General features: G+C 38.4%; 1 protein-coding gene and 1 pseudogene across 1 annotated transcript in view; one reads left to right on the forward strand and one right to left on the reverse strand.

Moving 5' to 3' along the window:
* The first annotated feature begins 2,271 nt into the window (after window positions 1-2,271).
* Window positions 2,272-11,544, forward strand: LOC104420265 (annotated as a pseudogene).
* Window positions 11,545-12,810: 1,266 nt separating this feature from the next.
* The window catches only part of LOC120288389 (probable LRR receptor-like serine/threonine-protein kinase At3g47570), a 90,533-nt gene continuing 85,915 nt past the window's right edge, over window positions 12,811-17,428 (reverse strand). Inside the window, exon 2 of the mRNA XM_039302340.1 lies at window positions 12,811-13,620. Coding sequence (XP_039158274.1) covers window positions 13,205-13,620 — 416 coding nt within the window. The 3' untranslated portion in view covers window positions 12,811-13,204. The remainder of the gene's footprint in view (window positions 13,621-17,428) is intronic.

The following is a 17,428-nucleotide window of genomic DNA, read 5'->3' on the forward strand; positions in this document are numbered from 1 at the left end:
TTTGGAGCTAGAGAGGCTGGATCGAGAGGCTGGTCAAGCTTGGCTTGGGCTGGTCTTGATGGCCGTGGTTTGCTGGAGTTGCACTAGACAGAGGGGCTGTGGCTATGGGTTGTTGAAGTGGTGGGTGAGTTGATGTAAGGGCTAGATGGGGTAGCCACAACAACCATTAAAGGAAGAAGGGGTTGGTGGCGATCAGTGAAGTGGAAGGGGTGGTGGCTAGGTGGCGTGCATGAAAATGGAGCAGCAGGCGTGAGATGGTGGTGGCAAAATAAAAAAAAGAAATGGAATGAGGCGTGGAGTCATGAGGTCAACAAAAGGAAGAAGAATGGGGCATGAGGGGAGGAAGGGGGTGAAGAAGGAAGAGAGGGGGAGGAAGGAAAGAAGAAGGTGGGCGGCAGAGAGATGGGGATGAGTTCACGCGTGAGAGTGGGGAAAGGGAGAGAGAAAGGGAGGGGTAAAGAAATTCAAGATTAAATATCTAAGCCATGATTGCCTAAACCCCAAAGTCTTCATTCCAATCCTCTATGTCCCCAAATTACTTTATTGAGCCTAATTTCCCAAAATTAATGATTTTTGGGTAGCAAAATAGCCCACTTCACCTCCCATCCGTATTTCCACTTCTTATTCCAAATTGTTGAAAACTGATTTTTCCGCAAAATTCTGGCTCGATGGAATTTCTTCAAAAGATGAGATGACATCCTATAAATGAATCGTGACATGCTCGAATATCCAATTCCCAAAGCCGAATTCAATTCCGTTGTTAAAATCGATCGGATGCGATTTTAGCGTGACCCAACTTACCATTAGCTTTTAGGGATTTTATCACGTTTGACCCGTGGTCGATAATTTTCAATCCATGTTTGTGCATCTTCGACTCATTGGCGACTCTCGATTGTCGTAAAAATTTCAACGTTTCAATTACGGGCACCAGGTACAGAATCGACAAAAAAAAATCAGTTTAGTGTTATTTGACGCGAATTTTGCAATTAAGTGAAATCACCCACAACTTAATTACATGCCTCTGTCGAATCTACCTATCTCCGATCTCTAATCGATTATAACGATGCCGTATTGACTATTGCCGATTAGCACGGTCGAGCAGTCGATTTCTAATCAAATTCTCAAGTTTGTCGCATTTATATCCTTTAACGACTTCACCTAATAGATCAATTAACTCGAGAGTGATCGGCTCCAAGAAAAAGGACCATAGGTGCATCGATGAAATGCCCATTTCATATATTCGAGGCGGGGTCAAAATTTAGGATATCACAGCATATAGGTATTAAAAAAAAGAAAAAAGGACCAAGCATATCATGCAGCCTAATACCTTAAAAACCCTTCAACTTTAGCTTTTGTCCCAATTTTACCTTTTATTTCATAAAAAAAAAACCCCTCATACTTTAGGTCCAGTGACAATTCTATCATTAATTTTTCTTTTGTTTTATAAAAATCATCAACTTTAAGTCGTCTCAAAATTCTATTATAAACTTCTTTTCCTATGAAAAATCTGAAACTTTAAGTCTTGTCCCAATTTTACCCTGAAATTTTTATAATCTTATAAAACACCACAAATTTTTACTTTAGTCACAAATCTGCCTACATTAACCTTTGTTCAAATTTATCGTTGACAACTCAGAGATGAAAAACTTCCAGGCATGACTTGTTTGAGCGCTCTAAGGGCAAGCTCTCTGACTATGAGAAACGGAACATTCCCAAGTATGAGAAATGGACGAGTGCACAATCCTTAAGGGAGATTTTGACAGTTGGTTAATGAAAAGTAGATTTGGGGCTCAAGTAAAAAGTTAATGATATTTTATGAAACAAGAAATTTAGAGTAAAGTCAAAACTGCACTTAAAGCTGATATTTTTTCATGAGACAAAAAAAAGGGTAAAATTGATACTTGATATAAAGTTGAGGGTTTTTATGATATAAAAAAGGTTTAGGGTAGAATTGATACTAGACTTAAAGTTTGGGATTTTTAATAGGGAAAAAAAATTAGGTTAGGATTGGAACATAGGCTAAAGTTAGAGATTTTTTATGAGACAAAAAATAGAATTTGAAATGAAAATTAAAACTTAAGGTTTTTATTAGGCTATGCCGAAAAAAGTAAAAATAAGGGCTAGCGAGATTAAGATAATGAATTGTAAACTCCATACATAATATAAGATATTTTGTTCATAATTATAGACAAATCAAATTAAGGTCTTTCTCAATCTCAAGAGAAAATAATTTTAATGAGAAATATTTTCCCAAAGCCACCCCTGAACTCTCACAAGCGGACCAGGGTTGGTCATCTCCCTCCTCTGTACCTGTACGAGGAATGCTTGCGCGGATTCGACCCGCTTGAGAGAGAGAGAGAGCACGCGGGAATGTCTCCTTCTTCGATTACGTGCTCCAGATTCGCCATAATCGCCGCAGCTGCAGTTCTCCTCCAGTCCCTCGGCCTCTACCTCTTCATCTTCGGCTTCTTCCCCACCAAGCCTGCTCTCTCTGGCGTCAGGTGCGTTCCTATACACCGAAAATTCGCCAGTAATTGCTACGCGCTCGGTTCGAAGTTGAAGATGATCCGGATGCGTCGACCCATTTTGCAATTTCTGAACTGTTTTCTGTTTTGCCTTCTGGGTCTCGCCGTCGCCGTCGTCAGTGGACCGGAGAGCTTCCGTGCGCCGTGGCCCAACGGCGTTGGAAATGATTCGGCGGCGGCATTGCCTCCTGAAGAGCTCAAGCGGTTGTATCAGGTTCGGTATTTGCTTACCCCTGTTTTGAGATGGTGAATTGCGAGTCCTCTGCTTAGGGGCGGCTGGATTTTCTTGATTTTGATGATCCATTTGCTATTTTAGGAATTATCTGAGATCAGCCCTCCGTTCGATCGGCTAATTCTAATGGTATGTGATCTTTCTCATGCTTGAGATATGTGCCGATTGAAGATGCTCTTGGCACCAGCTCTTTATTTTGCATTATGAATGTAACTCGATAGTAAGTACTAGCTGCCCACTGCACCCATGTCAGTTTAGGTTGTTGATGGTCTTCCAGCAGAATTTGTGCTCGGAAGGGACGACAAGCCTCCAAGAGAGGCTTTTGTTGAAGCCATGCCTTATACTCAGTCGTTACTAGCGAATGGATCTGCAGTTGGGTACCATGCAAGGGCTGCACCTCCGACTGTTACAATGCCGTGCTTAAAAGTTGTTACTTTGGGCTACTTCTATGTTTTAGGTTGATGTTTCCTCTTCTTATTAACGGTCTAAGTTTCTGTGGTTCCAGGCTATGGTTTCTGGGGCAATTGGAGGATTTCTGGACGTGGCACTCAACTTTAATACACAAGCTTTGCAAGATGATAACATTATCAGTAGGTCAAGTTGGATTGCCATACTTATTATATAAAATGATCTTGTGGATCTGTACACATTGTGAAATTTGGTGGATCATTTCAACTGTTGTGATCAGTTAAACTACTAAATGATGACATGGTTTAATATATAAATGTTGTAGTAGTCCCACCCATGCATAGGTTGGGCTTTGCCATTAGATCTAAGAATGGAAATATATAATTGGGAATTTATTACCCTCTACCTTGATACCTTGTAAAATTTTGTGGGAGCACTGCTAACTATTGTAAAAGTTTAAGCTATTAGATGACAGTAAGTTTTACTATTTAGAATTTATAACACGCATCACTTGTATGCTTCTTGTATGGTAGGTCAATTCTTTCAGACTGGTAGGAAGATGGTCATGCATGGTGATGACACATGGCTTAAGTTATTTCCAGGATCATTTATTAGGCACGATGGAGTGAGCAGTTTTTTTGTGAGTGGTTTTCACCGACAAGTGTTCTTCATATGGTTTTAGGTATATGTTCTTTGGGTTAATTTGAATAGTGTCTTCTGCTATTCAATTAGAGTGTTATTTGATTACAGGTTAAAGATACTGTTCAAGTAGACCAAAACGTTTCACGACATTTAGACGAAGAGCTTCGCAGAGATGACTGGGATCTTCTGGTCAGTTGTTTTTGGATTTTTTACCCCTTAACTTTTACCTATGTTCACCTTCAGTCATCATTTGAAGTCACATCTCTACTCTTGTTTACACACACTTGATGTAAACCTGCCTATTTGATTACCCTTCTATGCCGAAGAACAGTGGTTGACGCAATAGGTGATAATTATCTCATAGTCAAAATAAAGTAAATTGATCAGTTGGACCAGTAGATGGCTAGCCCTTTAATCCATACTTACTGTCGTTTTCCAGGACATCCGTACAGCGGAAGATCCTGAATTTTCGTGCCCCCTTTCCTGGGGTAGGAGACGGCATCTTAATGTATAGAAAAGTTCAACATGACTTAGTGATTTAAGTAATGCTAACTGAGCAAAATTATTAAGAAAATCTGGAGTCAAGAGAAGGGCTCCATTTTCATCTGCTTTCATGTTTATTATGGATGACATAATGATCTTAAGAGATTGACCATAGGGACCCAACCATATTGGTTTGTTTATAACTTTTATCAGGTTAATGATCCATTGAGTCTTGACTTATGAGTTTGATTCTATTGTTCTGAGAAGTCTCTCTGTTTATGGCTTTATCTACTGGCAGCTATATTATTCCATCTCTAGCTGATGGGGGGGTTGACTTTCTATCTTTGAGAGATAAATCACTCAGTCCATTTCCCTTCACGACACTGCTAATTCTGATTGTTACTTCTACTTACTGACTTTATCTTCAGATTCTCCATTATTTAGGTCTGGATCGTGTTGGGCATCTTGGTGGAAGGAACAGGTACACTCTGCTCCATGGCGATACTTAATGTTTTTGCATATCTGCTTATTCTGAATACATCTTACTGCTTGAATTTGATTGCATTAGTTTCTTAATGGGCCCAAAACTCAAGGAGATGGATGAAGTAATTGAGATGATTCATCAATGCAGCCTTAGGGATAAAAAGAATTATCAGACAGGGACTCTTTTGGTTAGGCTAAATTTTTCCATTCTCCTTTTTTGTGTATTATTTTCTTAAATTACAAAATTCTAGTTGATATAGTTGTACAGGATGTTTGCTTTTGCCCCGCTGGACATGCATTATAATAGTGGCAAAATGAAGCAACTCATAAATGTTTGAGTAAGAGATTACCTTTTCATTTGATGATCTAGGCACATGATTATATCTGAGGATTGACAAACTGATACATGTCTACTAAAAACCAAAGAGTCCACTAATTTAATAATTTAGTGAAAGATATTCTCTTTATAGTTATATATTAATATACATGAGGAGGCAAAACAGGGTAATCCATGAGCACATACATGGCCCTCAATCCCTTTGCAAAGTTTGCATCTCCATTGTTGTGTTGGTGCTTACTAAGATTAGATTAAATCATAAAGAATTACTGCTGATTGCACCGACAATTGCATCCAAGACTCTGCTGATTGTTAATGTGTCTCCTGATGCATCAAACGTATCTGAGACATTATCATCCCTTAATTTTGCTTCCAGAGCACGAAATGCTATGCTAAGCCTCGGAAACAGAGATATGATAAAGAAATGGCGGGACGTTGTATGTTCTGTATTCCCTGTTAGACTGAACCTTAGTTGGGATTTTTGGTTGAACTAGTGTCGATAGTCTATGGGCACGAACCCACATTAGAGAATATTGTTTGTTTCTCCCCTTAAAGCTTTTTGATTTTAATGGATGTGAGAAGGTGTCCATTGCTGACTTCACCTTTTGGTCGCCTGTTGCTTGAATAATTGTCTTGTCAATTTTTTTAATTGCTAGTTATCATGAGCATACTCTTTTCAGCTTGTTCCCTGTGATGTGATATGTTCAATATTTTTGTCATCATGAAAGAATGTTAAAGCACTTTGATACAGAATTTCTGGCCTTTGCGAATATTTCTATTGTTTGTCATCAAAAACGGGAAAAAGCACTGAATTTTGCAGGGGGGTGTCTTTATCTTATTTAGGCCAATGATGCGAGGAAGGATTTGTATGATAAAGAGAAAGAATTACAAGATGTTAAACAAGAGGTTTTAGGGCTAAAACAATCGTTGAAAGATGCAAATGATCAATGTGTTCTTCTTTTTAATGAAGTTCAGAAGGCATGGAAGGTCTCCTTTACTCTGCAGTCAGATTTATAGGTGCGCAACTTCGTAGTGGCATTTCTCCAAGTTTTGCGTGGAACTTGTATGATGATCAATTACTTCAGTTGATAGTTATGTCATTTGCACTCCTGATTAATGCTGGCTTCTCTGAGGAAAAATGTGTCCCAGATTTATTTGAGCAACCTCTTTGAAGAAATGACTTTGTCTGGGGCAAGATTTCCATGTGGTTGTCCTCCAAATGACCGCCTTTTCCCAGCGAATTAAATACTATTCTCCAAAGAAAACTTTTTCTTGTAACATTAGTTCAATGGATGCTAATAGTTGATAGACACATTGTTCTCTATCTACATCTTCTATCCTCTGTGAAATACATTTTTGATGATGGATTCCCGTGCAGTGTTGCATTTGGTTTTTAATGAGTGTTGTAGTGTGAAATTTTTATCAAATTCGTAGTTATGATGAAGTTTCTGGGAAATATTTAATGATGTTAACACCCATAATTAACTTCTTCCTTGTCTGTAGTATGTGCATAAGCAGTTCAATATAAATCGAGGAAAATGTTGTGTTTTAATTTCGAAATGATTTCCATCTGTGGTTTTCATTAGGATTATTTACTGAAATCATAACTTTTTCTGAGCAGTTTGAGAACATAATGCTGGCAGATAAGCATAAGATTGAGAAGGAGCAGAATGTGCGGCTCAGAAATCAACTTGCTCAACTGGCACAGCTGGAGCAGGCTCAGAAGCTGTAGTTACAGCAGCAAGATTCAACTATTCAGTCTTTGCAAGTTCGTCCTATTTGAAACTTAATGCTTTTCAGCCTGTGCTTTATCATCTACTTCACCACTAAGTTGATCATATGCTTTTCCGTTCTTTTATGGATCTTGGATTCTTGGAATTTGACTCTTTGAACTCTTGAAGCATGCTTTTTATGGTTATAGTTGCTCCTAAAAAGTTTTGATGATGGTCCTATTTGTGTGAAATAAACCACCAAGTATTACTGAAAAAAGTTGATGTAATTTTAGTTTGTACATGATGGGAGACAATTGATATGGCTCCAAAGTTTTCTTGAAGTAGAGAGATGTTGGTGCCTGCATGTGGTCTTTGTGTGCCTTTAAGTAGGAGCATATGCTTGTGTGCCTATGCTCTCTCATTGGTGTATGTGTCCGTGGGCTCGCAGATGCCGTCTCAACATCCACAAAACTGCATGGGGGCATTCCTATGTACCTCACTTTGGTACACATAGTTCTGCTGCAATAACATATGATGAGAACGCATTAGACAATTCGTATCTGTTTAGTGTGTTGATTGCTTTTCATTCTTATGTCATGATCTGTACGCCCTACCTGTGTTTCAGGTTATCTGGTCACTTAGTTACTGATTTAACAAGGCATAGTGCAGTCAAGTCATTTGGAAGCTAGTCTTTGCATCTCCTTGTCCTGCCATGAATTGTTTTCCCTCCTTTTTGGTTTAATTAGTACGTGACTTCACTTAGATGTAGAAATATATGCATGCGATAAAGAAATATGTGCATGGTGCAAGTCTTGTCTGTGATAATGCTTTGGGTTTATGGTCATCCGATACTAGAAAGTCAGATATGTGATATGACATCTTCTGCTTCTAGCTTCAAATGCAACTCTGTAATGAAGTTTTTCTCTTGCCCTTATTTTCATAATGCAGACCAAGATTAGAAGTCTTGAGCATGAGCTTAATGAAGCCCTTCATTCAAGTGAAACTAAGTCAAAATCAGATATAGATTCAGGCCTTGAAGTACAATCACTTCCGAAAGCTATTAGTAATACAATGGATTCTTCCATAGTGACCAAGAAACTTGAAAAAGAGCTAAAAAAACGTGATGCATTAATTGAGGTATGTTCATTCACGTGGGTATTTTGTTGTATGATCAATTCTATATGCCTTGCTGCTTGTTTTCCCCTTCTCCAAATACTCGTTCTCCTTCCCTTGAGTGCACATGAGAAAATAGAAAAATCCGCAGTCTCTTTTCCGCTCTTAGGTGTTACTTTCTTTTGATGCAAGTAACAATTACTAGAGTCGGTGCGTCTATAGCCTAATTGCTTTATGCTGATCCTGTAATTCTATCAATTATTTTCCATGAGAAAATTATCCCACCAGAAAAGGATATGTTTGGTATTTTGCCTTCTCTTTTTTTGGTTAAAGGTTGTCAACCTGTTCAGTCGGTGGTTTCCTCTGCCACGATGTGTCAGGTAGAGTCATTGAAAGAGTTATGTTGTTTATCTTTCTTCTCTTTCATTTGCACTCTCTGCATTTTTGTTGTGATTTATTTCGGTGGAGATGGATGCGTCGTGAGAGGGTAAAAATTGGGCATTACGCTTGTGTTGCTCACATAATTGACAAGGAAGATGCTAACAACCAACAGAATTTGAAATCAGAACCAGGGTCAGTGGCTTCCAGTGTTTGTGAGTGTAGCGAATCCAAATTACTTTATAAAAGCATGGAATATCATGATTATATTTTCTTCAGCAAAAGGAGCAGCTGTAACTATTCTATATTGAACAATTTTTTTGTCAGCTAGGCAGATCAGTTGTGAATGTTGGAAACTAACATAAAAACATAAGTTGATCTTGTGGATCCTTTGGCTTGAGGTGATAATCATATTTTTGACATGTTCTGTTTCTTTTTTATATGCTTGTGTAGTATGATAGCTGTGATTGTTTGCCAAACAATGGGCTTCTTTGTTTTCAACATGTCTAAATTTTATGTGGGCAATATATTGGAAAAATTGTAGTTTCATAGCAGGCGAATTTAGACAGGAGTTAATTTCTTATAAAATGGTGTATATGCAGTCTCTATCTGGATGTTAATAAGACTTGATGCCTGTAATAATGAATTGCTCTTGCAGAGATTGCATGAGGAGAATGAGAAATTATTTGACAGACTCACAGAAAAAGCTTCATTGACCAGTTCACCCCAGGTAAAGTCTTTTTCCTGTTAATACTATAATTTTACCTGGCAGTGCCATGATGCAGGGGAAAAACTGCGGATGGACTTTGCTAGTACCTCAGTTTCTTTGGCTGCTGTATTTAGTTCATGTCTAGAGCTATTGGTCTCATTATCCTCTTCCTTGACTTTTTTTGAGAGCTGCAATGGCTCTCGGGTCGCGTAGCATCTGTAGACAACTGTGAGGTCCCACCTGGGGCTTGAGTGGATCCACAGTTGTTCAGACTTTGGATTGGAGTAGCACAGTCGTGCCTAATCTGCACAGCCTCAGTTATCAGTCTATCATTTCCAGTGCAAGTCTGTACGTTTGCTTATAGTCATTGTTCTGCAAAGATATTGGTGAACCTTTACTCGACTCTTCTGCTATCAGCAGCATTTCATTTTGGTGAGATGAGTTCTATGTTAGTAACTCGGTTGTGACTTGTTTGTAAGTTGTAGAGATCTCATGGGTGCTGAATTTGACACAGTCCAATTTATATGAGATGGGGGAGTATAATTTGGGTCATAAAGGGAATGTAATTTGGGTCATCCTTAGGTTAGAGCTGCACTGACAATGAATTTGGCAAATAATATGTTTAGGGAAATTAAAATTCGTTTAGATTAAACCTTTGAACTTGCAGTAAATTTCATTTGAGGTCATCCATGCTTACTAAGAATCAACTCGGCCTCTTTTTACTCGTGGGCTAAAGTGAAAGGCATTTGACTTGTCTGCTTCCTCTATTGTTTTCATGGGCTGTATTGGCTTTTCATATTTGGAGGCTTCTACTCCATTGACTAAGTTTTTTTATATTTTTGGGTGATTATGCAAGGTGCTCTTCAGTTTACCTCTTTCTTCTGGTAAGATTACTTTCTCAGATTTCTGACATGCTTGTTATTCTGTTTAGGTAATCAAAAGGAACTGCAAACATGCCATCTCGGTACATTTCTGAGATGAAACTTGCTTTTTGTGATTCTAGCCTACACCATGTTTCATGTTGTCCATTCTTCCATTGTCAGTTTTTCCAGGACAAGTAATGACAATGTTGGACGTACTCTGGATGTTGTTCCTTCACCATTAAGTGCTGAAAAGTCTGCCGGTTCAGTTGCTCTGGTCAAAGCAAGTTCTGAGAAAGTTAGAACTACACCAGTGGGAGAATACCTGACTGCAGCATTGAATGACTTCGATCTGGATCAGTATGACAGTCTTGCTGCCATTTCTGGTGGAGCAAACAAACTCTTGATGTTGGTATGCTCACTTAAAGATATTCACATGCATTTGAAAAATAATGAGGGGTGTTCATTAAGTGGAAAAGAAAAAAAAAATCTGATGAATGTTTCATCACTGGTTTGTCATTCAACATGTATAAAGTTTTATCTTTTTGTGGGTAGTAGTTTCATGATCCAATCGCTATCAATCGGTGTGCTTTGTCTTTAGTAAAGAACAATAGTGATTGGCGATAGTTTGTTACTTCGTCTTGTAATTTTTATCTCAAAATTGTTCATTTGCACTTCTCATTGGGTGTGTTTCATTCATTTTGTGAAAGACCAAAAAGCAGCTTTTGGTTTCTCTTCTGAACAGTTCGTTTTTGTAATTTTGAAATGATTCTACATGACTTCTAATGAATCTACATGCTAATTTTGTCTTTAAACATTTGACATGTTCAATGTCAAAGAAAACTCAACGTTCAAGTGCTAGAAACAGAAGCACGAGCAAAGAGCTAAAAAGAAGTAACTGCAAGTACAATATGTTTTTTCCTATTTTCGAAAGAATTACAGCATTTTGGTGAATGGATGTTTCAAAAATAGAAAAATACTGCAGTTGTTTATGACATGTTATTCATCTAATTTAGTATTTACTCCATTCTGCATAATTTCGTTATTTCTGTTGATAATTGTGAACTTCTTAAAATATATCATTGTTAATTGCCAATATTATTGTTGTGCATGTTTTGGCCGCTGTCATCAAGGCAGGTGCTTCCAGAGAGCATGAGATTCTTGCGGAAATTAGAGATGCTGTTTTTACGTTTATTCGTAAAATGGAACCGAAGAGAGTTATGGATACCATGCTTGTCACACGTGTCAGGATATTGTATATTCGGTCTTTGCTTGCTAGATCACCAGAGCTGCAGTCTATCAAGGTAACAATTTCGGATATCTCCTTTAGGCTTCAATTTCTGCTGTCAGCATTTAATAATACGCATGTTATGGCTATACAGGTAGATTATTCGCTGGAGAAGTATGCCGCACTATATGTTAAACAAATAGTACGACTGCATGGTGTCCCCATAACTATAACATCGGACTGAGACCCACGATTCACATCGAATTTCTGGAGGAGCCTCCAAGTTGCTTTAGGGACCACGCTCTAGTAAAGTACTGCCTTTCACCCAAAGACTCCTGACCAACAATGACCAATAATCTTTACGTGTTCTTGTTTTTTACATTGATAGACTTATAACACAATATGAGGAAACACAAGTTTGTCAGTTTGTGAAATGAGCCAGCCACATGCCAAATGGAAAAATGACGTATCTTTCAAATGACATCAGGAGAGCTATCTCCTGTCGCGAGGAATGTGTTCTTTGCAAAATGATGTGAATACTTGTGGGAAGGACAAAACATCTTCTAACTTTTCTTTTACAGCAAAATATCAAACAATTATATTGAGTTATTTTTTAACGACGACACATTTTAATCTTGTGGTTCCTTGAATTTTTAACCCATTTCAATTTTGTTTGGTTTTAGCATGGGTACATTTTCCAAAGATTACGTATATAAGAACGAAATAGAGTAAAGGTAGAAAAGCACAATGGGTAATTTTAGATAGGGCAACGTGAATAAATTACCTAAAACTTTATATAATTTAAATCGATTTTTACTTTTTGGATCTTTAGAGTGCGCTCAACATCATAATATTATGGTACACTACTATTGTTAGGGTGGGAGTTTTGTTAATGTCCTGTAATTATGTTAGACGTTGGCTATATTATCTTGTGATTACTGCTGCAATAATTTTCCTTTCCATGTTTGCGAAATCTTTTTGTAAATACGAAATTGGGGCAACTATGCTAATCTTGAGAGTACTATTGAAGTGAATCGAAGTGATTTGCTTTGTCATGTTTACTTTTGCTGTTTGTGCATAAAGTTTTTTTTTTTTCTTTTTTGGTCGAAAGTGCATAAAGTTTAAGGGGTCCCCGTTGGTAGTCCTATATGACTAGTGAGCTTCGCTGGGCAAGGTGGTGCGTTTCAATTTGCTCTTCCAAAGAATCTCAGGCCTCGAGGACCCTTGTGCCAACCTTGAGGTCCCAAAAGCCTTGAACCAAATTTAACATTTTTAAAGTCCCTTAGCTTAATGATTTTTTTTCCTCCAACTTTACCCTCACTTATACTTTTTTGTATACTTATTTTGCTCTCATCCTATTGTTCATCATCTCTCTTTGAACCAAACACACTCATCACCACCCCAATTTTGGTTGATGCAAACCCAAAGTTGATGGTCGTCGACTATTGCAAGTCTATTGAGCAAGATTTGGAGAGTCAAAGGTTGCACGAGGCTCACCTACCCTTGACCTATAAGCTTTTACACTTCTTTTCATTAAGCATTTCTCAAGTTATTTCACAATTAATCAATTCACAAACTTGGGCAATAAATGCTCTATCCAAATTTATGCAATGAATATGCTCCATATCTCTTTTTTCCTTTTTATAAATATGATGCCATGCTATGCATTTCATAACTAATAGTGGATATTTCGACCAAAGAAAAGAAAAAAACTAATCTGTCACTGTCTAAAGACAAAAAAGGAACTTACAAATTCAAAGAAAAGATGAGCAGCACTCACGTTTGATTGTAATACCAACAATAAAAGCTACTTCGAGCTAATGAACTCAACAACGAGGCTCAATTTACTAAACAACACAATTTTCACAGTTGGAGAGACCTACGAAGCATCGTTATTGACACAAAATAATCACTGCTCTGTTGAATAGGAGTTAAGGTGGTGGTGGCGTGGGGGCGGATGGAGTGGCTCTTGACGGTGACGATTCACAACTGGGAGACTGAAACCGATAATTGGGTTGATGGGCCGATCCTGGGCTAAGCCCAATTTCGGACAGTTCTTCACGTTAGAAGAGTTGCGTCCTGTACGATAGCTATTTAAGCTATCGATGGTTCATCTCGTTCATGTAAACCCAATGCAAAGAGTTTCTTCCTTATCTGGTGCAACTGATTTGCAGCTTCATTGATGCTCATCCGTATACCCGGCACTTGGTACGAACAAGCAACTCCAATCTTATACACCATAACCAAACATTCTTGAAATATGTTATCCCTTTCGGAAGACCAGTGCTGACGACTATAGGAGCCTAAATGGCTCTCTCTTTCTTGAAGCAGAAAGCTGTCCGTGACTTCTAACACTCGTTCAGGCAAAGCTTCTGCAACAAAATTATGAAGAGTCAAATTGTCTCTAAATTTGTTATCAGTGGGACTCAAACCTGTGAATATCTCCATTAACAGAATGCCGAAACTATAGACATCTCCTTCTCTTGAAACTTTGCATCCCGTCGCATATTCTGCCACACATTTTGATCACAATCCAAATCAAATCAAATTAAAGTGTAACATGTGTAAGACTATAAGAGTTGTCATGAGAGAGAGAGAGAGAGAGAGAGAGAGAGAGAGAGAGAGAGAGAGAGAGAGAGAGAGAGAGAGAGAGAGAGAACGGTGGAGCATAACCCCTTTGTCCCTCTATGACCCATTGAGCTCATCGATTATCTACGGTATCAAGGGATGATTCATGAAGGAATTTTACCAATCCAAAGTCGCCAACATGTGCGACCATCTCAGCATCTAAGAGGATGTTGCTTGGCTTTAAATCACAATGAACGATGGGAATGTGGCACTGGTGATGAAGATAATCTAGTGCAGAAGCAACATCAATTGCAATATTTATCCTCCATATGAAATTCAACTTTTTTGAAAGCATATTCCCATGAGATGATGTTGCATATGAGTGTAGCCATTGTTCCAAGCTTCCATTGTCCATGAATTCGTAGACTAGGGCCTTAAAATCATTTCCTTGGTAATCACTACCAGAGCAAACTGTAAGTATTTTCAAAAGATTTCGATGTTTGATGTTCTTTAATGCCTCACACTCAACTATAAAGCTATTCAGAGCACCACGACGGACTAAATGAAGCACCTTCACGGCAACAACCGTTCCATCATCTTTGAGTATCCCCCTATAAACAGAACCAAAGCCTCCAACACCGATCAAATTTGCTGAAGAAAAACCTTCAGTTGCTTTTAAGAGTGTCCCGTAAGATACATTCAAATGTGAATCATCCATTGAACTTGAAACTGGTTCATTTAGTTTCTTCTTCACCCAACAAAGATATATATAAGCTGCAATAAGAGCCATTCCAACAACTCCAGAAATGATAGAAGCGACAACTATCACTACATCGATCTTTCTGCTTTTGTGGCTTTTGGAAATGCAATTGGGGAGATGAAATTCCGGCAATCCGCCGCAGAGCTCATTGTTCCCAACAATGGAAGTACTAGTAGCATCCTTAAAGACTCCTTCACATGGTAGCATACCTTCAAACTTATTGTATGACAAATTTAGATGCTTTAAGGATCGAAATACTACTAAGAATTCTGGAATCTGACCTGACAAATTGTTGCGGGAAAGATCTAGTTCTTCAATGCCTCCTAATGATTTGATTGATTGTGGAATCGACCCGTGGAAGAAGTTGCCTTCCATCCTCAATAAAACCAACGAAGTGCAATCACCTAGACTATTTGGGATTTCACCTACCAACAAATTGTCAGAGATGTCCAACGCGAACAAAGCTCTCAAGTTTCCAACTTCTGTGGGTAGAATCCCAGTCAGATAGTTATGAGACAAAACCAAAAAGATGGCTAATGATGAGAGACCGACAAGTTGTGGGGGTATGGCACCATTAAGATTATTATGAGATAGATCAAGTGCAACAAGAGACCGGCAGTTTGATAGATGTGAAGGAATTTGCCCATGAAAGTCGTTCCTATTAAGATATAACTGTATCATCTTGGTTAGATTTCCCAATGAAGATGGGATAGTCCCTCTAAGGTTGTTTTGACCCAACTGCAACAACTTTAGATTTTGTAGATTCCCCAAATTTGAGGGGATAACACCTGAAAATTGGTTCATATTCAGAAATAATACCTCCAAGTTGACAAGATTCCCAATTTCTTCTGGAATCTCACCAGATATTTGATTCATGGTTGTATCAAATTCTTTCAAAGTGGTGGATAAATTACCTAGGCATTTAGGTAACACCCCACCAAACTTGTTCTCGCTGATATTTACTTCCACTAATTCAGTGCTATTAGTTAATGAGCAAAGAAAGCTCAAGTCTTCAAGTTTTCCACTTCCAACTTGATTTTGAAACATTTGAAGCCAACTAAGCTTATACAAATTTCCCAATGATGGTAATTTCCCAGAAAATCCGTTAGTAGTAATGGAAAGCGCACTGAGTTTTGTGCAATTCGATATCGAGGGAGGAATTGGCCCCTCAAGTTGGTTGTGAGAAACACTAAAAAATTCAAGTTTCGGCAGTTTGAGGCCCATACCTGGTGGAAGAGTCCCCTGTATCCGGTTGTATCCAACCCAAAATGTATTTAGTGAAGAGAGGTTGAATAAGGAAGGTGTAATTGTACCTGACAATTTGTTAAATCCAAGGGCAATGTATTGCAAGTGTGTTAGGTGGCCTAGAACTTGGGGAATGCTCCCGCACAAGTTGTTATACTGTAAATAAAGCCTCTCTAGGGAAGATAAATTGCCAATGAAGGAGGGCACATTCCCAGTTAAATTATTATTCTGCAAACGGAAATCCCGGAGCTTCGTCAATGAACTGAGCTTCCTAGGAATTTCTCCAGTTAGCTCATTATGCCCAACCTCAAGTGCGAACAAGTCCAAGCAACCTGATATGTTTTTGGGAATTTCACCGACCAATGAATTGTTGTGTAGTTTTAAGATACGAAGGCGGCGCAACTGGCCGATTTGCGGAGGGATTGCATGATCGAGACTGTTGTTTTGGAGCCGCATTTCTTTCAAGAAGCTAAGATTCCCAATATGAGGAGAGATTGATCCGGAGAGTCCTTGTGATTGTAAGTCCAGGACCATGACCCTCCTATGTCTCCGGCCGCATGTAATGCCATACCACTGGCAAAACTCAATGCTATCGTTCCATGAGTTGAGCACGTAGAAAGGATCTTTGGTTATACCAGCCTTAAATGCAAGAAGTGCGAGTTTATCTGTTTCATTGGTAGTGGAAGAGACTTGGTTAAAGCAAAGTGCAAGAGCAATACAGAGAAGCACGGGGCATGATGGAAACTCTGCAAAACGAATGCCCGCGAGTTTCATGACTCGAAGCCCCAAAAAGTGGGTAAATTTGAGAAACAAAGGGTGGAATGGGTGCTACTGGAAACTTTGAAGAGCTTTACAAGAGTGGGGTGTCGATTTTGAAACGTTATTCTTATCCTTTTATAGGAAGGTGTCGATTCTTCTTTTTATTTTTTTCGGGACAGCTTTTAGTAGCATTTTTCTTCTTTTTTCTTTTTGACTCGGTAGCCATTAAAGCGCTTTTCTTCTTTTTGACGGGTTTTTCTGCCTTTGGAGAAGAGTTTGCTTGGCCATCTATGCGTATCGTGGGGGCTGGAGTGAATGGAAGAAGGGAATGAAAAGTCAATTTAGTTGGAGGACGTGGACGTGGCAATTGGAGGCGACTTAAATGAAGGGGAAAAATGGACTGCGAGTTTCGGGGCCATATTCTTTTTTCTGATATGTGATGAGTCAACTTTTTGCTTGGCTTGGTTTTCTCTTTGAGAATGAAGACTCTGCAAGATGATCTTGAAAATGTAAATTCTTTGTATGGGGGAATGAAAATTCTTCCCATTGAAATGGCACTAGAGGCACATTTTTTTCCTTTTTATTTAAAATAATTTTAATGTTAGCTACTCACTTTGAAATCTAAACTCACTTCATCCATGCTCATTTATCCTTTAGGAAGAAAGTAGTAAGTACAGTTAACGAATTTTGCCCATCTAATACTTTTGGATGTAATTGGTTTCAATATAATTGCTAGAAATGAATATTTGTTGTTATGGACAGTGGATTTTTATTATTATAGTATAATTTTGCGTAATTTTTGGGAGCAAAATGTTACTCTCTCAAGACATTGCATTCATATAATTTTCTCTCTCAGATGCAAATGTTGTTCCTAGTCGCTTTAATCCTCAACCATCAATATCAATGTATTAAGGGAAAACGAAATTGAAGGTGCAGGAACAAACTCAATTTAATTGTAAATTAGAGGGTGCATATGTAATCTACAA

This window comes from Eucalyptus grandis, chromosome 9 (assembly GCF_016545825.1).
Source record: "Eucalyptus grandis isolate ANBG69807.140 chromosome 9, ASM1654582v1, whole genome shotgun sequence".
Lineage (NCBI taxonomy): Eukaryota > Viridiplantae > Streptophyta > Magnoliopsida > Myrtales > Myrtaceae > Eucalyptus > Eucalyptus grandis.